The sequence below is a fragment of the Vulpes lagopus genome, chromosome 19 (genome assembly GCF_018345385.1).
Source record: "Vulpes lagopus strain Blue_001 chromosome 19, ASM1834538v1, whole genome shotgun sequence".
NCBI lineage: Eukaryota > Metazoa > Chordata > Mammalia > Carnivora > Canidae > Vulpes > Vulpes lagopus.
The window spans coordinates 27039713-27065309 of NC_054842.1; the positions used below are offsets into that span (position 1 = coordinate 27039713).

The following is a 25597-nucleotide window of genomic DNA, read 5'->3' on the forward strand; positions in this document are numbered from 1 at the left end:
AAATCTTGGAACCCCCCCCTTTTGCCTTGCCACTCCCCAGCCTACTGATGCCCTTCACTCTTCTCTATTTCTCTTGTCTGTAGCTCTTTTTGACTCCCAGAGATACCTCACTATTTTTACTTAGTGTGTTTATTGTTTCTTGTCTCTTGTTCCCATGCCAAGAAGAGAGTAGGTCATATAGCAGATGCTCGGTGCATATTTATGGAATGAAAGAGCAAGAGCCCGTGGATTTCTGGGGCTCGAACGGTATCAGCATCGTGTAGACAGATGCTTTCAGAGGTAATGCAGCGAAGATGAAGTAGACAGACGTTCACCCGTTTTCTCTTTTCCTGTAACTTGCGGGAGCTTTTTCCAGTGTTCAGGGTGTTTGAAACCTGTTGAGTAAAACCCTTTCTGGAAGCGATTTGTGAAGGTTCTTGTGTCACCCGTTTCTGCTTCATACTTCTCGGCAGACACGTTTACAAATATGGAAATTGCTGTTCTCACCGGGAAGGTTTCCAAAGTGGCATGCGTGCGTATATATATATATATATATTTCTTTCTTTCTTTCTTTATGAGATGGAACATGTTTTGAGTGCTAATTATGCACCGTCAGTGAACACATGTGGTAGCTGACGGGTTCACAGCACAGGCTGAACTTGCCCGCGTGCGTGGCTCAGAGGTGCTGGACGCCCCTGCTCGGCGAGACCTCCTGTCTGCCAGATTTGTGTGGGATCCAGCACAGACAATGAACGTGGGAATCTGGACAGAACTCGTGGCGGCGTGTGGAGGGTGGGGTGTCTCCTCTCAGAAACGGAGTTTATCCCGCCAAGCGCTTAGGCTGCCTGTTTTATCTTCCTCTGTAAGTGGAAGGTTTCACTTTGATTGCGGATCCTGTGGACTCTTCCGAGGGTCCTCTGCCTTTGGGAGAATTCCCACTCAGCCAGGGCCATTAGGATGAGCTCCGCAGGGATCCCTGGGTGGCGCAGTGGTTTGGCGCCTGCCTTTGGCCCAGGGCGCGATCCTGGAGACCCGGGATCGAATCTCACATCAGGCTCCCGGTGCATGGAGCCTGCTTCTCCCTCTGCCTGTGTCTCTGCCTCTCTCTCTCACTCTCTCTGTGACTATCATAAATAAATAAAAAATTAAAAAAAAAAAATGGATGAGCTCCGCACGTGGCTTGGTGGGGGAAGCCCTTGGACACAAAGTACTCCTTTGCTGAAATTGACTTGCCTCCTCAAGGAGAACTCTGGCACTTTTTAAAAGCCCAACTCCAGAATTTTGTCCTGATTCCGGTAAAGGAAACCTGCTAGTAACAGTCATTTAGGCAAAGAATATCACTTTCCTGAATTTTTTGTTTCCTTCTCTGTAAAATGAGACTTTTGCGCATTGGCGATCTCTAAATATTCTGCGATTTTATGGTGGGTCTGAGTTGGGATGATTTCCCCCATCAAGGAGGCATATTGGGCTAATTCAGGTTTATGATGGTGGCACGCTGAATTTGAGCGCCAGACGTTCTCATTTTGTACATTTTGCTGGGCTCATTTTACTATTCCCTGTGCCCTCCATCCGGTAAGTCAGTGTTTGTTGAGTGATAACTGTTTTTGTCTTCCCCTTTCTTGGCTAACAGCCGGGATTGGAGTTTAATACAAGGGCTATTATGTTTGCACATTTTTTTCTTCTTTTAAGGTTCAAGTAAATGTTGCCATCTGAGTGAGACTACAGTGAAAAAAACATGTTGTGAGGAAAATCAAGACTTCAAATGATTCACTCATTGGATCACTTCTGACTTAAGTGTTTACAGGACTAAAAAATAAGATTATCATGATATGAGTGGTGCTGTAGTCTATAAAAGTAATGCAAGTTATGTATTTTTGGACAAAAGGCCCAAGTACTCTTAATAACAGTTATTATACATCTAGACTAAGCAGTAAGAGAAAATGGATCAAACCAAGGTTTCCCATCTAATTAATTACTTCCTAGTCTATATCTTCATTCCGTGAGTCTTACTGCAGTATTCCTAGGTATTGAAAATGCAGCTGGGGAAGATGGGTAGTAGGCATGTAATCTGATGGGATATTAGGGATGTTATTATCTGGAATAGTAGCAGTATTACCAATGGGGGTGACAGGAATGGTATATTGTTGGGGGTAATGGGAAAAAAATAAGATTATTTTTCCCCAGCTTTATTGAGCTGTAAGTGACAACATTGTGTAAATTTAAGGTGTACATGATGATTCGATATACCTACATATTGTGAAATCATTGGCCACCTTAAGGTTAATGAGCATATCCATAGTTACCTTTTTTGTAGTGAGAATATTAACAGCTATCTCTTATGTGATTACGCAATGTGTTGTATTAACGATGTTGTTAACAATAGTCATCATGGTGTGCACTGCATTTCCAGAATGTATTAATCTTATAACTGTAAATTTGTGCCCTTTGACCCCAACCTTCCCATTTCTCCAGCATTACCCTCAGCCCCTGGCAACCACCATTCCACTCTTGTTTTCGGAGTTTGACTTTTTTAGGTTTCACGTATGAGTTATATCATATAGTATTCATCGTTTTCTGCCTGACTTACTTCACTTAGGTCCATCCATGTTGTTGCAAATGGCAGGATTTCCTTCTTTTTAAGGATTAAGTAATGTCCACCATTTACATATACCACATCTTCCTTCTTTTCTTTTCTTTTCTTTTCTTTTCTTTTCTTTTCTTTTCTTTTCTTTTCTTTTCTTTTCTTTTCTTTTCTTTTCCTTTCTTTCTTTCTTTCTTTCTTTCTTTCTTTCTTTCTTTCTTTCTTTCTTTCTTTCTTTCTTTCTTTCTTTTTTAATGATTTTATTTATTTATTCATGAGAGAGAGAGGCAGAGACACAGGCAGAGGGAGAAGCAGGCTCCATGCAGGGAGCCCAAAGTGGGACTTGATCCCGGGTCTCCAGGATCAGGCCCTAGGCCGAAGGCAGTGCTAATCCACTGAGCCACCGGGCTGCCCCCACATCTTCTTTAGATAGGGGATGTTATTGGTGGCAGAACTAGGGATGTTATCGAAGGGGTGGTAGGGATATTATTGAGTAGAAGGCAGGGAAGCTTTTATAAAGAAAGCTTCTTCAGAGAGAAAAAGGTTGGGGTATGGAGGGTACAGGGAGTACTGAGGCTGTACTGAGTGAGCAGATGAAGGAGGCTGAAGGCTGTCAAAAGAAAATACCTGAAAAGATGGGAAAACTTTAAAAGAAAATGTTTACATATATTCCTGGTAGAAATAAAGTTAGCTTTTGATGGAACTCTTTATCATTCAGTTGGCATAGAAACTTTATTTCAGTGACTTCTCATTTTGAATGAGAGCTGTAGCTGCTACTCGGCTTCTGAGACGCTCTCCAGAGGGCAATGGAAGATTCTCTTTAGGACACCTGAAGAATAACACACATGATTTTTTTTTTTTTTTTTTACTAAGCCTCAAGCTTAGCAGAGGTCTCTACAATCCCTTCTGACTCTGATGGTGCCTGGGAATGTGGACATTATTCTGTGTCGCTCTTGAATAGTAAAACATCATCATTAATTCACATTCTGCACATTTGTAACTTGTGATAAACAAAAACTGAGCTCATGTTTGTCTACAGGTTTGCTCAGCTGATTAATAATGTAAGGCACACTGCAGGGGCAATGCTTACCTCCCGAGTACCGCTAGTTCCAGCAGTTTCGAGGCATCATCACAAACTGCGAAGCTAATTACAAACTGTTCTTACCTTTCGATTAAAGCATATTCCTCAAGGTCCACTCCTTGGAAGTATTCATAGTATCCTTGTTTATATTTCTGCATATCTGAGAGTGCTAACTGCATCCTTTATAAAGGATGTGGATTTTACCTTAAGAAATTACTGTAGTCTGGTATCTTCCCATAGGTTAGTGAGGATTGCTGTATTTTAAGAGGGTATCTATTCTGCTGTGTAATGAACAATCCTAAAACATAGAAGGTTCAAACAACAACAGTCTTTCATTTTGCTCACAAATCTACAATTTGGGCAGGATTGGGGAGACGTAACTAATCTTTGCTCCACATGGCTGAAGTGACAGTGGCTGCCACTTTCGAGATGGTGCACTCACATGGCTGATAAGTTGTTGCTGGCTACAGGTCTCTCCACAGACTCTTGGGCTTCCTCAAAACATGATGGCTGTGTCCTAAGAGCAAGCATCCCAAGAGAACGAAGTGAGCATTCATGGAACTTTTATGACGAGGCCTCAAGTCATATAGCTCCCTTTTTACCTTATGTATTGGTCAAAATCATCACAGAAGCCCATACTGGTTCAAGTAAAGGGACATAAACTCTGCCTTTTTATGGGGGAGTGGCACAGTTCCTGCAGACCATTTGGAATGAGAAATAACTGTTGTGGCCATCTTTGGAACATACAGTCTGCCACATACATGAATTTGAACACGCTATGTTAATTTACAGCTCATTCTCCTGGGAGAGTACTTTGAGACCATGCAAGGGCAAATATGGAATACATTAAAAATAAAAAGGAAGGCAAGAAGTAGAATTGAGTATTGAGTAGAAAGGTTATTGGACATTGAAAATAATCTTTAAGTGTAATGCTCAATAGTTGTGAATACAAAGCACCCCCTCCCAAAATAAATCCTATTTGTTACTCAAAAGAGATCACATATCTTCATGAGATCTGAAACTCCCTCAAATCATTTCCATCTTCCAGAAGAACCATCCCAGTGTTCTCCAGGGTATTTACAAAGGAACAATAAAACATTCATTTCTTTAGCACATTGTAATGAAAACCATCCCCAAGTACTTAGTTTAACTGCTCTGTTTACCATGGGGGTTTCAAATGCCATTAGGACCGTGTTATATTTTTGTTGGTCTGAAGTCATGGGAATAGAAAAAGGTTTTGGGGTTGTTTTTTTTTTAAACCAAGAGGTAAAACTAGGATAGCACTGGTCCAACCACACCGTCTCAACATTTTGTTAAAGTGCCTTTCATCAATGTTTTGGATGCCTATGTAAATCAGGGAATGGTGGGGAGAAAAAAATCACAAATACTGGTTGTTAAAGCAGCATGGTGTGAAGGGAAACATCTGCTCTTGGTTAAAGTTCTTTAAACTTATGTTCTTTTGCTTCAAACATTTAACTGTGGTGCTGAGATTTGAGTTCCATGAAGACTCTAAAACTGGTATTCCAGAACATTCTCAGGAGTCTTAATAAGCCCTCGAGGTTCTTTGTCTCAAGCCTGCAACTCCAGGGTCACTGGTATTATCGGAGTATAAAACTGAGCTTGTCAACCTCAGCAGTTCCAGGATTCTGAATTCTAGCTGTTTTGTTTCATTTTGTTTTTTAAGGAAATGCATGGTCTTGTGTTAGGTAGTTCCTTTAAAAAAGAAGGCCCCAAGGAATGCCCAGTTAAGAGGCATTTTTTTTTACCTTGATAAGAAGTACTGATATGAACGAATTGTTTATTGTTGTAGATTTTCTTTTACCTGAGGGGAAGATTGACCTGGTTTGTGAAGAGATGGACTAGAAACCCGAAGGCTGCAAATCATTTTATTTTAACGTTGCTTTCTTAGGATGTAGCCCTGGACCTCCATCCCCTTAATTTCTCTAGACTAGGTTTTTTTTCACTGTTAAAAATGAGATGAGTATCAAATGATGTGCAGATTTTCAAAATCTCAATTGACTGTTATTTGCAAAACGTTATTGGCCCCAGATGGATTGTTTCTGAAATTGTAAGAGTCATAGACATTCCACTTAGGAGTAACATCAGATGCTGCAAATTTCATATGTTTCCTATTCTTCCCTTTAATAGACATTTATTGAGGACTTACAAGGTACCAACAAGTGTTTCAGATGCTAGAGACATTGTAGGGAACAAAATAGACAACATTCCTGCCTTCACAGAGTTCTCATTCAACTGGAAAAGACAATAAGTTAATAAGGACACAGGTGGAAGTAAGTGATATGATGAAAATTAAGGAAAGAGGCATGTTGAAACATGACGAGGTGACCATGACTGGGATTTCAGAGAGGGCCATAAATGGGAAGAGAGGACCCTGGTGGCAAGGAGACACCATGGGGAGTTTAGGTCGAACAGCATCCCAAACAGAACAATCTGCTTAGACCCCAAAGGGAATGATCTTTGTTCCGTTTTGTTTTAAAGATTTATTTATTTATTTATTTATTTATTTATTTATTTATTCATTCATTCATTCATTCATTCATTCATTCATTCATTCATTCATAGAGACACAGAGAGAGAGAGAGGCAGAGACATAGACAGAGGGAGAAGCAGCCTTCCTGCTGGGAGCCTGATGAGGGACTCCATCCCAGGACCCCAGGATCACTACCTGAGCCAAAGGCAGATGCTCAACTACTGAGCCGCCCAGGAGCCCCCCTCCCTTTTTAAAGATTACTTTTTTATTCATTAGAGACACAGAGAGGCAGAGACTTAGGCAGAGGGAGAAGCAGGGGAATGAACTTTGAATGATAAAAGAATAAAGGCTCATGAAAGTGGAGGTGCCAGAACAAAGTGTGGGGGAGGCCCTCCAGGAGGAGGATGGCAGCGCGGGCTAGGGGTAGATGGAGGGATTGCAGGTTGGCACAGTGTCCATCCATGGTCGAGATGGAAGGCCTTGAACCTTCCTTGCTGTGACCCTGGATGGGTGGGATGGATTTGACATTGCAAGAGGGGCCAGATTGAGAAAGCCAAGGATGTAATAGCAGTTAAGTGATAGAAGAAGCAGACCACATGTTGGGCAAAGAAGGATGAGAGAGAGCAGTCATTGGAGTCTTTTTTAAAGCAGCTCTCTGGGTCTTCACTGCTGATCACGTTTAACTAGGTGATCATATGCCTCAGTCTCCTTGGACGTTTGCAACTTATCCCTGTCATCTCAGCATTATTATTAACTGTTCTACCTTTGCTTTCAAAAATGTCCTCCTTTGGGTGATTAGCAATTGTTTAACACAGCAGAGGCCTGTGGCGTCTGCCCTTTTAGTTGGCAAATTAATGTCTCTACTTTTGGTTTCCCATCTACTTCTCACTCCTATCCTTCCCAGACAAGGGTAGCTCTTAAGACCTTTCTCATAACCTCTGCGGTGACTCTCAGGCCCTCAGCCACTTTTTGCCTCCTGTCTGCTCACTTCTATTACTACCACCCTCCACTTCAATTCATACCACATTCTGTGGACACGTTAATTTTCTTTAGGAGAAATCTGATTGTGTCACTGCTATTCTGACACTATGATGGCACCTCATTACCTACAGAGTAAAAAGTCCAGACTAAAGATTCAACGGTCTTCATGACCTAGCCCTGGTATTTCATAACATAGGTTAGAATATAGGCTATAGTATAGACAGTATAATACTGAACTATATATAATAGGTAGGAACATAGAGTCTGGAACCAAACTGCCTACTTTTGAATCCTACCCCCACACACACCAGTTTGTGTGCCCTTGGGCAAGCTGTGCAACCTCTCTGTGCCTCAGTTTTCTAATCTGTAACATGGGGATTAAAAAAATCAATTATTGTTATTATAAGGATTAAATGAGTTAACTCATGTATGGCCCTTAAAGTAGTCTGCAGCACATAGTAAACACTCAATTAATGTAAACTTTTGTGATTATGGATTTTCTGTGCAGGCATACTGAGCACTTACTCTCCTCTACATAATTTATGACACTTTCTTACCTCTTCATGTTGCTAACCTTTGTTCCAATAATCCAGCTATATGACTTCCATGGGAGCCACCCAGCTCTGTCCTGGCCAGAGCTGATTGGCCCAGAAGTGAACACCTCATTTGAGCTGGGCCAATCAGAGCCCTTCTGTGGGATCTTCGGTAGTGTGTAACCAGGAAGTTTGGACATTCTATCTCCAGGGGCTAGGCTGTAAGCAGAAAACTCAGAAGTTGACAATGATCCTATTTCCTGCCACATGGAGAAGATTTTTCCTAAATAAGAAAGAGGAATGATGCTAACAAATAAATAAAAGTAGGGACCAAACTTGGAGAAAGTTTCCTGACTGTGCTGAAGACATTGGCTCCAGGTCTTCCTAAGGTCAGCTCTGGCCCTACCATATTGTCTCCACTTGGCTGCTACTTGAGATACCATTGAGTCTTTCCTCATATATAGACCTTTCCTTGCTTACTGCCCTTTTGCATCTTTGATTTAGACTTTTGGCAGGCTGGGGTCTTCTAACGGATTGGTTTTCAGGGGGGCACCAATTGAAGATCTTTGAGGAATAGAAGTTAAACAGCACACCTTCTCAGTTCTCCTGATTTAGAACTCCTATGCACTACACTTATAACGAATTATGAAATTATAGGCACACTCTAAATGAAAGAACTAAGTCAATTAACACAGATAATGAGGGCCAATAAAACTCCTTTTATCAGAAATGCCTACCCTGAAGAGAGCTACTAAAGGACGGTCGGTTCTCTACTGCCACCGGGATGCTGGGCTCCATCTCTTCTTTTGTTTTTAAGGGAGTTTGTGGCTTTCCAGTTCTTTCAGCATATTCTGAGCTTCCCACCAAATCACCCCTAATAGTAGAAGAGAACAAAACAGTACCTCTTGGGCACCCCTGGTGCCTCAGCGGTTTAGTGCCGCCTTCAGCCTAAGGGTGTGATCCTGGAAACCCGGGATCGAGTCCACATCAGGCTCCCTGCATGGAGCCTGCTTCTCCTCCTTCTGCCTCTCTCTCTCTCTCTCTCTCTCTCTCTCTCATAAATAAATAAATAAAATCTTTAAAAAAATTATCTCTTTCCCCCAACCCAAGGTCCACCAGGGATTTAAGGGCAAGCAGTGGCCCTTCAAACTGAGCAATAGACAGTTTGAGAAAGATTGAACACGGTAATTCTTCAAAATCTCTAAATTACCCCTTGACTTGGACCAAAATAAGTTGAGAGCACAGGGATTCCTGTTTGACTCATTATTGTGTTCCATGCTACTTGTGCCTAGCACATAGTAAGGTTTTGAGTTAGGGAATGAATGAATGAATGAGTATTATTAACTCTATTTTATAAATGAGGGAACTGAGGTTCAGTTAGATCCACTGGCTTAACCAGTCACATAGCTAGCAGATGGCAGAGTTGGGTCCAAGCTGTAGGTCACAGACTTCTTGTCCAGGGCTTATTCTAAGAGCCCCAGTCATTAAAGGAGAAAACCACAATGCCAGCAGGTTTATATGATAATGGCGCTAAACTCCCAACAATGCTTAGTAAAGGTTTCAATTCCTAAAGCTGAATGTTAACACATCAGAACTAAGGGCATCTTCAGACTTGAGCTAAAACCTGTGTTATTTTTGAACCTTTCTTTTCAGATAGCTGTACAAGAGTTTAGGTGACAAAAGATGAGAAGGGTTGTATGCCTCTGATAAAATATTCACCGTAAAGACTCATGTGTAACTGTGCCACTCAGAACAGCATTTTTGTGCCTGTTCTTGACATAAGTGCATGCTTCTGTAGGTTCCTTTTATATTTCGTACATCCCCTAAGACTTTAAAATGTCAGCTGTTGCAGAATGGTGGCCCATGAGTTATGGGGGAGGGTCAGAGTGGGCAGTGGTCTGGGTTAGGGTAAATGTGGAGTGTGTATATGTGTGTGTGAGAGAGAGGTCTTAGTCTTTTCCCTATGTTACATGCCTCTGGAGTTATTGTTGAAAACTCTGTTTCTATTAGTATTTTATATGATTTATTATGCTCACAATAATATTTATTAATATGTGATGATGGAAATGTTCTATGTCTTCACTGTCCAATAATATGGTCACTAGCCACAAGTGGCTATTGAACACTTGAAATGTAGCTAGTGTGCCTGAGGAACTGAACTTCTGATTTAATTTTATTTGAATTATTTTAAATTTAAATAGTCACACCTGGCTAATAGCTACCATATTGGATGGCCCAGCTCTATATCTTTTAAAAGTCTTTGAGTTTCTGATTTTCCAGCATTAGTTCACTAATAAGTTATGAATTTAATTTTAATTCCATTAATTTAACTTTAATTCCATTAAGTTCATCATAAAATTAGAAACTGCCTATAACTTGTAGAAGTTAACTCTACCAGTTAAGGATTTACCTTCTCCACCTCAAAATGTGGTGGGGCAGTTTCCTTTACCTGGTAACCTTCTTGCCATACTTCAGCCTCTCCTCTGGAACTGTAAGTCAGTGTCAGAATAAATCCCAGTGGTCTTGTTTCTGTTTGGGTCACATGCTCTTTCACTGCCTTTTGGGAGCTCCTGGCCATATCTTCATTTCACACCAAGTCGGGTACAGACTTAAGAGACCTTTATCAGCTTGCCCTGTGCTATCTTATACCCCTTGCTTCCTTTCTCTATTTTCCTTCTGTATTAGTCAAAATTCCCTGGAGGAACAGATCTAATAGGATTATTTTTTTAATATTTTATTTACTTATTCATGAAAGACACACACACAGAGGCAGAGACACAGGCAGAGGGAGAAGCAGTGTCCATGCAGGGAGCCTGATGTGGGACTCGATCACAGGACCCCGGGATCATGCCCTGGGCTAAAGGCAGACGCTAAACTGCTGAGCCACCCAGGGATCCCCTAATAGGATTATTTATCTATTGATTGATCTATCTGTAGGGAGAGATACTGAGATTGGAATTGATTGATTTTTAAGGATTGTGGGAACTAGCAAGTCCAAAACCTGCTGGGCTCTCTGGCCAGCTGGAGGCTCAGGTAAGAGTGAGGCTGCATTGTGAGTCTGAAGGTTGTAAACTCGGGCAGATTTTCTAGGTTGTTGTCTAAAAGCAGAATTCCTTTTTTGGGGAAAACTCCATCTTTGTTCTTAAGGCCTTCCACTGATTGAGTGAGGCCCATCCATATATTTGAAAGCAATCTGCTTTATTTAAAGTCAATTAATTAACATGTTAATCATGTCTTTAAAATATCTCTATAGAAATGTCTAGACTAGTGTTGACCAAGCAGCTGGTCACCATAGTTTGGCCATTTGACACATAAAATTATCCACAACACCTTTTTCACTGGATTCTGACAAAACAGTCTTCCACTGACTCTGATCCTTCACATATGCCATTTAGTATGGTCCGTGGGAACTGTGATTCCCATTGACCAGTCAGCAGGATCCTATTCTGCTCCTTTCTTCATGTTACACATAGCTTTCATTTTTACAAAATCCAGCCCATGTTCCATTTCTCTATAACTGGTTTCATCCTGCCTGGCTGATACATATACTCTAAAACAGAAACACATGTACTAGACAGAGTGCAGATATCCTCTACTTTTTGAGAGTTCACGTTATGCTACTTCTCTTTTACAAAAACCTACCTTAGTACCTGTTTTCACCAAGTGGGAGAAATCCAATGAGGATTTTTGCTTTTGTGAAAAAAGGCAAAAAGCAAAAATAGCATTCATTGTTTGTTTTGCAGCAAGCCATCATAGAGGCAGCACATACACCAAGCAGCAATAGTGCCCCCCCCCCCCGCCCAATCTCCTTCCCCAGGAACTATACTCAACATCTCAGCCTCCAGCCTCCATAACTTTGATCTGTGTCTGTGAGCATCTGTGCTTTATCTTGATTTATTTTGTGCATCTGTTAGCAAAACGTTTCCTAAGGTATCAGAAAAGCTTAAGAGAGATTATTTTTTGGGTCTGGGTCTGCTCAAGATTTTTTCCATAGAAACTAATGGTAATTGCTTCTTCATTTTGTGCCATTTTGGCTGACAAAAATTTTCGTAGGAACACACAACTTTCAGATAGTAGAAAAAACCTGTATATATCTTTAGCAGCAGGTATTCATTTTGGAAGTAGAGTAACAGACAACACGTCTTAGATTTTCTGGGACTGTTCCAATGTCATGTTGTGATTTTTCAGGAAAGTGATTCTTTAAAAATATAACCAGGAGTACCTGTGTGGCTCAGTCGATTGAGCATCTGCCTTTGGCTCAGGTCATGATCTTCAAGTCCTGGGATCAAGTCCTGCATTGGGCTCCTGCTCAGTGGGGAGCCTGCTTCTCCCTCTCTCTCTGCCCCTCTTCCCCCTGGCTCATGTTCTCTGTCTCTGTCTCTCTCTCTCTCAAATAATATCTTTAAAAAGAATAAAAATGTGTATAACCAAAGAAGCTCTAAGTTTTTATAATGAGTAAAGACTTTATAGAAATAAATTTTTTAAAAAAGATTTATTTATTTATTCATGAGAGACATAGAGAGGCAGAGGGAGAAGCAGGCAGGCTTTCTGCAGGAGCCCGATGTGGGACTTGATCCCAGAACCCCGGGATCACGCCCTGAGCCAAAGGCAGATGCTCAACTGCTAAGCCACCCAGGCGTCCCAGAAATAAATTTTTTGAAGAGAAAAATATCTTTCTCACATTATAATCTCTGATTTTTAGGTTGGGAAAATAAAGTTACTATGAAATTTGTGTTTACTCATTACAGAGCAGTTGAATGAAGTCTCAGATCAGTTGAAAATGGTCTTACTTAATTTTTGCTGCCTAAGCTAGCAGTGTTACTCCTGGAAGTGCCAGGGGTGTGGTGGTTTTTAAATGTAGCAGAAATGAGAGGGTGGGTGCAGGTGTATTTCAGTTTAAACTGGTATCATACTGAGCATCTTGGGACAGGCTAGATTACACAAAATAGAAAGAGTGGTACCACTGAAGGAGCATCAGGTTGGATTTAGGATACTGAGCTGAATCTGGACTTTGCCTGTGATTAGCTGTGGGTAGTTTGACCAGCCCTGTATAGTTTGACCAGTGTAGTTAGCTCTGGGTAGTTTGACCAGAACCAGTTTCCTCTTCTGTAAGGTATTATTTGGGGCCTAAGATCCTGCATATTAAAGTTCTTTGTGGAAAAGTTATACAACGTTAAGAGTTGCTCTTTTAATAATCACAGTCATTAGAGAAATTTTATAGGCACGCATGTGAGAGTCTGCAGGGAATTCCATAACAAGGTGACCTGGGTGTCTGTGATTTGGTCTTCCACATTGATTTGACTCCATGCTCATGAGGACTTGGAGGAATGGCAGTGTCTAGCAGCAATGAGACCGAAGTAAATTGATCTTAGATGTATGGAGAATGAGGAAGGGATTCCAGAAACACTGAGGGATAAATCTGTCAGGATGTGGTGAGCTGATAACACAGGGTTAGAGAAAGGCAAGAGCTAAGGAAGAAGCCTGTGGCTCTAGTTTGAGAAACAAGGACAATGGTGGACCTAGCAGCTCTGATCAGTCATATAGGTTTGAACTTCAGAGGAAAGTCACAGCTGGGGAGTCCGAATTTGGGAATAATTAACATATGACTAGTGGCCAAACCCACATGAGGAGAAGAGGTCACCACAAGGGATGTAGAGTGAGGAGACTGGGTGACTGAGGGTGAACCCTGACAAATGGCATCCAGTGCCTGCCATTAGTACGCTCAAGGGATTTTCTCCATAAAGGTTATGAATGAACAAATGAATAAATGAGTGCATGAGAAACAAACAGGGATCAGTTTAACAAACACGGTCAAATGACTTTAAGAGAGAAAAAGAGAAAAGCAAGTGCTGTACTAGAGTTAGAAGAGTCAGGGCCCTTAGGGTCTAGCCAAATATCGATCTTTATAAAATCTAAATGGAGTTCCTCTGGTTAAAAAGGACTACTACTCCCCCTTTCTGGTAAACAATTTGGCAGCCTGTATCAAGCCTTTGAAAAGTTAATATCCCTTGACCCATTAATTCCTCTTCCAGGAATCCACCCGAAGAAAGTAAGGAGAGCTGCAAAGATTTATGCACCAAGATGTTTCATATTCCTGAGACATGAGTTTCTCTGGAAGGGTTGGGGTGGGGGCAAGAGGAAGTCATTTAACCTTGGCATCTTTTTAAAAGTTTCAATACTGTATAATACAAAGGTGCAGGATACAAATTTCTCATTAATGTTTAAGATAAAAGGTGAGCATTCAAAGGAATATTGTGCTTTGCCCTCAGACCTCCATCCTCTGTTTTTGGAGTTACTACAGTGGGAAAGTTGGTTATGCTGGCCTGCAGGGTGAAGTCACAGCCTTTGTTGGCATGGGCATTCAGTGACATCCACGATATGGCCCTTCTGATTTCCAGTTCGCCCCTACACCTAGCTTGTCCTGTCATGATCCAGAAATATTCATAAAAGATACTTCAATACATCAGGCTATTGCAAACCATCACGTTTTTACCCATGATGATCCTTCTTTCTCTTTACCTGCATTGCCATTCTCCCTTTTTTCCACCTGTCTGGAGAACTCCTATTCATCCTTCAAACCTCAGATTTGCTCCCTAAATAGGTTTTGCCTAGCACAGTATTTTGGGGAAATTTTTTTTTTAATTTTTATTTATTTATGGTAGTCACACAGAGAGAGAGAGAGAGAGAGGCAGAGACATAGGCAGAGGGAGAAGCAGGCTCCATGCACCGGGAGCCCGACGTGGGATTCGATCCCGGGCCTCCAGGATCGCGCCCTGGGCCAAAGGCAGGCGCTAAACCGCTGCGCCACCCAGGGATCCCAAAACAAATTTTTTTTTTATTTGAATGTGTACAATGAGGCATACATACTCCAATTTTATCACACTCCTTACCTCTTCCTGTTATATTACATTATTTCATTTGTTATAGCCCTGACCTGTCAGAAACATTTTGACCTCCCCTTTAGGCAAGAATAATCATTGTCATTTCTATGCCTTATATCCATTACTATATTTGTCATTCTCAATGAGAAATTTTTGGAATGTTTACTTTTTTTCAGTTATAAAAGTAATATGCATACTCATTAGATAAATTTTGAAAAATCATAGTAATAGAAATATTACATAGCTGTCATGATACTGTGTCTATGAATTTATAATCTTGATTTTTAAATAAAATATTACAAAGTAAGCATTTTTGTGCCATATTAATGTAGTTGTTTTTAAAGTCTGTTTACAATAATTGGCTGAATCTTAAGATTTGAGATTCCTATTTTATACCCCCAGCACCTAGATACAGTGTTGGTCTGGGCCAGTGTAGGGACTTAATACAGTTTGTTGAATTCGGGAGCTGAAAAATTAATTGGCTTCATCCCTACCTTCACTCATTACTCACTCATTATTTATTGTACCCATTCATTCATTCATTCAGTTCATTCATTCATTCATTCATTCCACAGATACTTACTAAGTACTTACTGTATGTCAGACATTATCCTAACACCAGGCACACAGCAGCGCACAAAATTCTGCCTTTGTGAAATGTGCATTCTCAAATTTGGGGTGCATTGGAATCACCTGGAAGGCTTGCTAAAACACAAGTGTCTGGGCCCAACAGTCATGATCATGTCATGATCCAGAAATACAGTATGCCAGGCAAAACCTATTTGGGGATCAAATCTGAAGGAGGTTTTGATTCCGGGTTTCTGAGTCAGTAAGACCTGAAAATTTGCATTTCTAACAACTTCACAGGTGATGCTGGTGTTGCTAATAAGGGACTCCACTTTGGGAACCCCTGGCATAGAAGACAAGTTTGAGGTGCAGTAGCACCAAGGAATACGGTTGCCCAGTTAGCTGTGGGAATGCATGTCTGATTAATGCAAAGCTCTCCAATTTCAAGTCTCAGTAAGGAAGGAGAGGACTGGAATAGTGCCCTGTGTCCAGATTTGTCACCTCCTTACTCTGGATGACTGTCAGCAGTCTCTGCAGGGTCACAGAAGCCTGGGACCGACAAGGAGGGGGGTAGAGCAACGGTAACAGTCAGGACTACCTTCTCTGTGCCTCTCCTTAAGCACGCCTGCCATATGCGATGTCTGATTTTCAGAGCAACTGCAAGAGAAGTATGATTTCCCCATATTACGGGTGAGAAAACTGAACCGTAGAAAGTTATGTAACATACTCTGGTATCAGAGTCACACGTCTGGAGCTCCAAGCCAGGCCTTCCTGCCTTCCAGCCCCATGACTCAGGTTGAGACTGGCCTGGGGTCGAGCCCTTGGTGGGACCAGCTTTTAAAAATGCTTCAGCCTTCAGAGGTGTTTTGTCTGCAGTGAGACCCCTGTCACGTGGGCCAGGTGTGAGCGGGCCAAGTGCCGGCAGCGTACCTGTCCCTGCAGTGCCACAGCAAGCGGAGAGGCTCAGGTTTGCAGCTGGTGAAGGAGAAAGCCACACTGGAGTGTAGGGGCCTGACAGCTGAAACAGGTCTGCAGCTTGGGGGGAGATAGCTCACTGTCCTTCCCGTAGGAGCTACATCTGGAAATTATTAACGGTATTTTCTCACCTATGAAAATTTGTGGCTAGTTAGGTTTCGTTTACTTTTAGTACAGGTTTAGTGCCTTGAGAATTTGCCTAACGTATTTGAAACTTTAAAAAGCCAGTTTCCAGACCCCTTCTGAAGAAGTGTAAGCAAGTAATTTGTGAAATAACTTGACAAATTTCAACAATTTAAGATTAGAAAAAGCCACCCCTGGCCACTGTGGTGGGAATTGGAGAAGTTAGTGGTAATGTGGCCCAGTTCCCCGGCACTGACACATGTCAGCGTGCTGCCATCTGCCACAGCTGTCCACAGAGACCTGGGTCACCTCGCTTCAGCTCCACACAGAAGGACCTTCAAAGATCTGTGCTTTAGCCTAATGTCCTCACCTTTTATCAAGGGTTAAGAATACCTAAGTGATGTGAGAAAAATATCTCTTCATTTTCTGTAAAACTAAGGAAGACATGTCTTACTCCATGGCTCTACAAGAGTCCTACAATGAACTTCTCGGTTCCTTACCAGCAAATTATACTTCTCTCTTGGGGAGCTGGCATGTTTCCTCATTTCATTTGAGGATTGTAAAATCCATTGCTTTGCCTGTGTCACCAGGAAGCTCAGAGCTCTGCTTTGTATGCAGGAGCTTCCCTTAACCTAAGGTACTTTGACAATCATTATCTCCCACTCTTTTCTTTTAAAACTCTTGTTACCTGTGTCTTCTTTCAGAAGCTTTCCAAAACAATTTATAAAAGTAAGTGAGTATCCCAGATTTGTAGGTGAAAAATTTTCAGAATGGAAAGGGGTCTGTTTAGTGGACCCCTTTTGTTCAATTTTTGAAGAGTGGATTGAGCCAACCATGGGCATATGTTTGGACACATATATGTCCAAGAACACGTATGTGCTTGATGATGCTTTGAGAGCTGTCCACTTGGTCATGTGGTTGAGAGAATGAACTTGGGCCTGACTCATACCTCACTTTGAACTTTAGCTACTTGCTGCTTGCTTTATGACTTTAATGCCTCTGGGCCTCAGCATCCTCATCTGAAATGAAGATGATGATACATTGTGGGGTCTTGGAAGGATTACACAGAACAATTTATGTAAAATGCCTAGTACAGTGCATTGGACACAGTAAGTCTACACTAGCTGGTGATTCCTCCTGTTGTCATTATTTCTAGCATGGGTTAGACTTTATAGAAATACTGTACTGTACATTTGTAACTGCTCTATATTGCTTTCCAGAATGTGCAGTGTTGAACTAAAATGACCTTTGGCTTAAAATTATGCTGGTTCATCCAAGGAGGGCTGTCATGGCTTGCTTGTCCCTTAGAGTAGCTCCATGCTGGCGTTTCTTACCAATTCTCAAATAAGGGTGGATGATTGCTGCAGAAGCCTCAAGATTTTCTGAGGTCATCCACTCAGGTTGGTGACTAAGACTCATACAACCCTGAGGTCCTCACTTCCTGATTTATCTGTAAAGTGATCTGAGCATCCTTGCCCAGGAAGTCCCCTAAAGCTGATTTCCTACTTTGGACTGGCTCTTGCTTAATTTTATTAGGCTACTACTTTGCATTTTTCTTTCACTTATGACTATTAAATAGCCTGGGGGTATTCGTCCAGGAGGGGAGAGTTAAAGTGCCTCAATACTCTGTGTGGCCATTAGCCACGCCCCATCTCGTGGGCTCAGGAAGTCAGAAGCAAGCTACCTGTTACCAAGGTTAGAGGGTATGTACCATAGCTTGTAGAGTCATGAGTCTGCCCAAGCAATGCCTGTGGACCCAGCATCGTTTTCAGGTGCCTTTGGCTTAGGCGGAGAGCACCTCCAAGCAGGTCCCCATCAGATTTCCCCGCCCTGGGGAACGTGCGCATCAGCTTTCACATAGTGGTGCTTCTCCCCACTCCCGCCCTGCTCTGCCAAAACAACTGTTTAAAAGAGGAAGCTCTTTGGGTCATAAAATATCATCTGGTAGTTGGTATATGGTTATATAGACATGCTGGATTATACAGTAGCCTCATTGGCAGGAAGTAGGTAATTCATCAGAAAAAAAATAACGAAAAAAATAAACTCTTACTTACCAAAATGAACTTCCTCTTTCAAACTCTTTGTTCCAGCCCATCCTTTAGAACCTTCTTGTAGCCTCTTAGAAAAAAGAATAACCAGAAGGGACTCGTGCAGTATTTCAAAGAGAGGTCATCTCAGCCCTGTCTAGCCACATGCCTCGTAGTTAAAAAGAGCAAGCCCCATGCTGTCTGTCCCCAGTGGGGCCAAGGTTAGGGTGTGGCCACCACGCCACCACCTAGAGGGAACATGGAGCGTCTGAGAGATTTCATCTTCAAACTGAAATACCCACAGATGCCTTCAGTAAGGTGTTTTTGGATGTTGTACATACTCCCCTTTGATAGAACATCCTATTCAATCGGTTCCCTTCATTTTGTTCACAGATCCAGGATGCTGCAAGTCAGGGCCTGAAGTTTGTCGGTGTCATACCTCAGTACGGTTGCCCTGCGAAGCCAGCAGCCAGCAGCCCCCCAGCAGACACCAGAGATGCGGAAAAGGAGCCTGGCAGGTGTGGGGATGATGAGAACCCGGGTGCACCAGCAGGGACCCACAGCAGCCAGGAGCCAGGCCAGGGCCCCGCAGGGGAGACGCCCGTTGCTGAGCAGCCCAGCTTGTCCTCAGGAGATGGGGATGGTGCAGCATTGTCACCACATGGGGTGAACAAGACTTTGGATGGGCCGGATGGTGACCTGTTGGAAGTGCATGAGGAGCCACTTTCGGGAAGTAAGTATGTCCACACAGGGACTCTTGACCCACTTAAAGAGAGGCTAACAGCTTTCCAGTAATTCCCATGGCATTTTAGGAAAAAGAAATAGAATGAGAGTGTACAGACGGCTGTCTATCCAACAGGAGAAACTTGATTTTTCTGGGCCTCCTGACTGATTGCTTTTGGGGTTTTGACTTCCGAGAGCACAACCACATGAAATTGACTTGCAGTTGCTCCAACATGTCACATTGGAAGTGGATTCTAGAACCTGAGGGATCTTTATCCCCACACTCTTGCACTGACCTTGAATTAGTTCGCTCTTAGCATAGGAAGCGTTAACATGCTGGGCACCAATGCAGAACCTATGCTCCACTTTTGGTCCGCTTATTTTGAATATCTGCCTAAAGAAGGAAATCAAGAAAGCCATTTGAGGACAAATTGTGCAGGAAACTGGTGATTCAACTCACGAGGCTGTAAACAACCAGATTTCAGGGAGTGTGTGTAGTTGACAAATCAGCACTGTGGAGAGAACACTGCCAAGGAGAGGCCACCAATATGTGAATCCTCTTAATCACATTGTAATGGCCATTAGAGCATGCACTTTAGGTTGGCAATTTCAAATAACAATACAACAGTGATGATAGTAGCCAACATTATATTGATACTTCCTGTGTACCGGGCCCTGCACCAGTAAGCATTTTACATGACTGATCTCTTAGTTCTCCCTGTGATGTGGGTCAGCTGTGGTATCACTGCCCATTTTACAGCTGAGTAAACAGAGGTTAGAGAGTAAATCTTCACCCACGCTGGAAACTGGCAGATCTGGTCTGTGAGCCCCCACTGCCTTAACGGCCATCCCATTTCACCTCTCTGCTCAGTCTCCCCTGTGTGATGCTCTCATAGAGTAATAAGATTGACGGAGGCTCTCAGTTTATGGTGAGTGACGTTTCACTCCATTTCCCTGTAATTCCCTTTCCTCTTCTTTCTCCAAGAAATCTAGTGACCAGCCATTTCCTGAGAGCCAGGCGCTCACATGAGTTTTGTGGTCTTTTCCAAGCCTTTGGAAGGTGCACAAGTAACAAGACTGCGAGGAGACCCCCAGGCCTTAGGAGGCCTTTCTCCTTAGCCTTAACCTTCCTGGTTAATGTTATGATTCATTTACTGATTCTTGAAATTAGATTATCTACCTATCTCTATCCATCTATCTATCTACTATCTATCTATCTATTTATTTGACCAGGAGGAAGAGCAGAGGGAGAGGGACAAGCAGATTTCTTACTGAGCATGGAGCCCCACCCCGGGCTTGCTCCCACGACCCTAAGATCATGGCTTGAACCGAGATCAAGAGTCGGTTGCTTAACTGAATGAGCCAGCCAGGCATCCCAAAATTAGCCTCTTATTAATGATTAGGAACAGTTTATGCTTTGAGAATAGAAAAGAAGGTAGAACAGTTTCTTTTATTATATTAGGTCAGTAGTTCTAAAAAGAAAATTATGGGATGGTTCATTCTGGGCTTATTTGCAAAGTTAACTTAGAGGGATTAAGTTACTACCTCCATTCTGGGATATATTATGATTGTTATTTAATCAAGGTCTAGATCCTAAAGTGGGGCTCTTCATTTATGGGGCATTTCATGCAGATTGAGGTAGACTTCTGGTCCCTCCAGAGTAGCTGAGACCCTGTGTGCATCTCCTGATGAATGTCAAAGTCTTATTCCAGAAACCTCCATCTTCTCAGTGGTGTTGGGCTGGATGTGTTGCTCTGAATCTCTGATAGGAAGACAGGCTTCCTTGGAGGAACATACCAGGGTGAGGGTTCAGGGCAGGCACAGGCCCTTCAGGAGAAAAGGACAGGAATCTTGAGAGGCAGGTAGCACTATGGTAAGAACCTAGATTCCAGGGCACCTGGGTGACTCATTCAGTTAAGCATTTGACATCAGCTCAGATCATGATCCTGGGGTCCTGGGACTGAGCCCCACATCGGACTCCCCTGCTTCACCCTCTCCCTCTGACTCTCCTCCCTGCTCATGTTCTCTCTCTCTCTCTCTCTCTCAAATAAATAAACAAATAATCTTTTAGAATCTAGACTTCACTTACATTCCATTTGTCACCTTCCACCTAGGCAGTCTTGGGCACAATACCCTCCTGTGCCTCGGTTTCTTACCCTGGAAAATAGAGATGGAGCAATAGTTTCTTGTTGGAATGTTAAATGAGATGTACATTTAAAACAGTTACCATTGCCTGACTCTGAATGTGAACTGTTATTTTTGGCGTACAGGCTCAGTAGCCCTGCCTACTGACCTCTACTCCTGCACAGAACCCTGGTTTTGAGAAAGGAGACACTTAATACTGAAGTACCCCTCGGGACTTTTCTGGTATTTCCTGCTCCAGAATCCACCTTTCTCCCAGACTGCTTCCAGACCTCCTGCCCTAGGACCATTTCCCCCACATGCTGCCCTGGGGCTATTTGCCTCTCTCACCCAGAGACTCCCCTCCATTGCTGTACACACAGAGAGTCCTCAACAGCCGAGGTGTCTTGGCCTGTGTCTCATTTCTTCAGAGTCTCTGTTCTCTCCTAACAAACCAGATCCTGCTGAGGAGTAATGCGTTAATGTGTGTCTGGAGGTGGTCGGCCCAATAGTGGATGGGAATTTCGGCCGTGGAGGATGTTATAATACCCACGTTAATCTCACCCAGTGGGCAAGCTGGCTGGCTGTTGTTTACACACAGCCCCTATCTCTCTGCTAGGAGGCCACGGGTCTCTGAAATTTTGGCAGCTCTCTGCCATCCTTTATTCCTTGTTGTGTGGCAGAAATGAGCCTTTGGACTTTTTTTATCAGCTAATGAACACACAGGCATGCTGGTGCGCATACATGGCCTTGTGGGGGATGAATAGACAACAGTTCATGATGGTGGTAACCCTGGCTGAGCCTATCTAGGTTCTGCCGATGTGCCATCTTGATGGTGCCTCACAACAGCTTTATGGTGGCCGATGTTATGATTAAGCCCATTTCACAGATAAGGAAAGTCACCTTCCATGCCCTCATGTAGTGAAGTTTAATCTCATAGCTTGAGCATCCAGCCTCCCTGAAGGCCGGACATGCAGGAACCCTGTCAGCATTGGTCATGGCCTTCACCTGACCCGGGCCTCTCTCCTAAATCTTTTCCCTGAGAAGTCTTGCCATTTCCTTACACCACCAACCTGCCCCGGCATCCTCTCAGTCTCCCCTCCCCGCTGCTTGCTCAGCTTTCAGCTTGCCTTTCTCTCAGGGCCCCCTAAGGAGGGTGAAGTGTTTTTACTCCTCTTTCTGCCAGGTGGGTTTAAATAGGCAATCACAGCAAGACAATTAAAAAAAAATCCAGAGGGAGTCTCCCTCTTTCCCCCTCCTTCTCCGCGTTTAATTTATTTCCTTTATAGGAGGCCTAGGGGAGCCAGGTCTAGGCTGCAACTGCTCACATAGGGCTTGCCAGCAGATTCACCATCCAGACCCAAGGCAGGCGGGTCCTCCCCATCCCCATGGGCTCTTGAACTGCCTCTCTGGTCTGGAGGTTATGCCCCCTTGCCCATGCAGGTCCCTCTGGAGACCCATCATACAGTTCTCTTCCTGGTCCTCGCCTTATTTCCTGGTCCTGGAGCATTTTCTGAGGGTTTCATGTCCTTGCTGTGCAGAGATCTCCTGACCTGGTGCTGGGACAGCCCCATGCCTCCCCCCAGACGCTGCACTTCCCGTGCTTGCCCCTGCCTTACGGTGAACACATGGCACCCCAGCAGCTCTGCTCACAGGAGCATGAATGGCCCCTTGTGATGCATTTCTGTCGATGGGGAGCATGCTTGCTTCATCTGTAATGAACAGGCCAGGTGGGGAAGGCCAGTGCAGTGGAAGGTCAGGAAGGTGTCCCCCGATGCCAACCTGTCACCTCTCCCCTCGCCTCCAACATTCCTCTCTGTCCTTCCCTCTTTGTCTCTGTTGCTACATCTTGAGTCAGAGAAACATGGAGGCCACACAAATTCAGATTGTTCTCACTGTCACTGAAATAATGATAAAACATCTTCTAAGCACTGCCCTTCTTATCCTGTGCCTCGTCACTCAAAAATGCTGAGAAATGCCAGCCAGAAACCCGAGCCAGTGACCTCAATTGTATTTCTCAGCTGAGGGGATTTTTTTTTTAGGAGGCCTCCCTGGCAGCCAGCTCACTGTGTGGAGGGGGCGAGGAGGTATCCTCTGGAGTCTGGCCTTTCTGATGTCTGGCCCCTTCCTGGGCTGGGCCAGCGCCCTCCCCTCACTGTGCCCCCAGGATGGTTCTTCCCTGTGGCTCTGCCTCTTCCCAGACCTGCCACCTGCCACCATCTTTTTGGCCTTTCACTCAGTCCATTAACAACGAGCTATTGAGCTCCCTCCCCACCCGTGGTCAGCAGCTCCTGCTTTCTGTGTACTGATGAAATGAGCCTCTTGTTAGATTTGGAAACAACCCAAGGTTTGGGGTTTTAAAGACTCTTGGCTTTGCCACTTTCCAGCTTGTGATGTCTGGGGGATCCACTTGAGGTTTCTGGGCATAGAAGTGATGCAGCCCCTTGCTTGCAGGCTGGGAGAGCCACATGAGGTGGTGGAGGTGGAAGTGCCCGTGGCTGCTGCCATCCTTGCCAGGGGCTTCCCATAGAGAGCTGTGCAAGGTTTCCTTGGCGTGCAGGGTTTCCCCTACTTTGTCCTCACAAATAGCCCCCATCCAGGCCCGGAGCTGCCCCGCTGGTAGTACCCGGCCTTGACAGAAGTCTGCAGCAGTGTCTCGCCGAGTCAGGAATCTGGATGGGCTCCAAGCCTTTCTGCCCTCTTGTCCCACCATAGAGCCCACAGCCCTGCTCTCTGATGCAGACCTTTCATCTTAGCCCCCTTGCCTGGGACCTCAGCAGACCTTAGCCTGCTCTCAGTCCAGCTACGAGGTCAAATCTGATGCCTACTTGTTTCTCCCTCCTCCCCTCCACCCCCCCAACCCGGCCAACTGGCCAGCCTCCTCCTCCTCCTCCCACTCTGGCCCTTGGAGCCCCCATGCTTTAGCCAGACTCTGAACTCTCTCTTCCCTCCAGCCCAGAGGTCTCTTGGAACACCAGGACCCAGCCAGCTTGCCTCTACCTGCCAGTCACAGGCTCTCTGGGGCCATACTTACAGGCAGACTGCAGACTTCATCCCATGCCCAAACCCCCACTGCCTGGCATGGACCTCAGACCTTTCCTTCCTGTTCCCGAGGAGCTGAGCGAGGCCTCAGTGACCTGGCTGTCAGGCTGGCAGCACCCAGTAGGCCCCATGCCATCTGCCTCCTTCCCTGGCTTGCTGACCTTGTTTGGCTCAGGTCGATCCAGCGAACGTGTACGTATCCTCCATCATATTACAGCGGCTTTTCTGCACACAGGGGATCTACAAAGCACATAGCAAGGCCCCTTGAGTCAGGAAGAAAGAGAAAGACAAGACAAATAACACAAGGCAAGACAGTCTTGGCTCCTTGAGTGCTCTGTCCGTCCCAGTTCTTCAGCTGTTCTCAGAACATTCTCAGAAACAATGTCTTCCCCCCTCCTTTGGGACTTTCTGTCCCATGTCTGGAAAAATCTTCCAGCTGGGGTCATGGCAGAGTCACAGAGCAGCTGAGAAAATTTAAACAAACTTTGGGACTCCTTTTTGGAACCCTTGGTGCCCGCTCATGTGATGATGTGTGTTGGAGAATCAGAATATTAAAACATCAAAGAGCATCGTTTGGGGATAGTTTCTCTTGGCGGGCTTCCATGTGAGTAGTGAGAGGATTGTGGCCACGGATAGAGCGGGAGGAGAGAGTTAACTTAAGGGTTACGCATCCAACATCAAGTTTCTCCCAATATTTCATTGCTACTAATGCGTTGGATGCTCTCAGTCCAGCACCATTTCCTTCCCTTCCGGAAAAATGTTTTTCTGTCTCTAGCTTCAGCCCTCCTCCCTGGGGAGGACCCCATGGGAGAGCAGGGGCACTGTCAGCACCATGCTGCCTACCTTGTGGAGGACAGTCTCTGTCTTCCCTTCACCCCACATCTGGCACCCTCCCTTCCCCTTTTGGCCTTCCCCTTTTTCTGTTCCATTACGCATTTGGGAAAGTTGTGTTTCTGTCGTGCCATGAGTGGGGAATCCTTCGGTGTGATGAAGTGTTGTCATGTATTTTTGGACTTTGGCCACCGTCAAATTCTCCACTCGCCTCTCCCATGTAGAGGCTGTGATTTTTCTTTTTAATCTATTTGCGTTTAGGGGCACCTGGGTAGCTCAGTGGTTGAGCCTTTGGCTCATGTCGTGATCCCTGGCTCCTGGAATCGAGTCCCACATTGGGCTCCCTGTGGGGACCCCGCTTCTCCCTCTGCCTATGTCTCTACCTCTCTCCCTGTGTCTCCCTCATGAGTAAATAAATAAAATCTTTATATTAAAAAAATCTCTATATGTGTTTGTGCTTGACCGTAGCACACCATGGTAGTTGGTACTCTGGGCCACCCTGGGATCACCTGAGGACAGTTTTCTTAGCCTCTGTCTGCAGATGTTCTCTGGAATGGGGACACGCCCCAGTAGGCCAGACACTCCCAGAGAATTCAGACCTCAGGAGTGGCCCTCAATCCCTGAGGATAAATGCCCTGGCTTCCCTGCCCCTTGGTAAGGC

The 25597-nt window shown here is 44.2% G+C and overlaps 1 protein-coding gene and 1 long non-coding RNA gene across 3 annotated transcripts in view; one reads left to right on the forward strand and one right to left on the reverse strand.

Moving 5' to 3' along the window:
- Window positions 1-25597, forward strand: part of RFTN1 (raftlin, lipid raft linker 1) — a 198097-nt gene that overhangs the window by 121038 nt on the left and 51462 nt on the right. For both annotated transcript variants that reach the window (XM_041734082.1, XM_041734081.1), the window contains exon 5: window positions 18613-18952. In XM_041734082.1, the coding sequence (XP_041590016.1) occupies window positions 18613-18952 (340 nt within the window). The remainder of the gene's footprint in view (window positions 1-18612; window positions 18953-25597) is intronic.
- Window positions 3274-24593, reverse strand: LOC121478783. Its single transcript, XR_005984584.1, has 4 exons — window positions 24267-24593; window positions 21032-21099; window positions 4084-4158; window positions 3274-3389 (listed from the first exon to the last, which is right to left on the reverse strand). It is a non-coding gene; the product is annotated as an uncharacterized LOC121478783 (long non-coding RNA).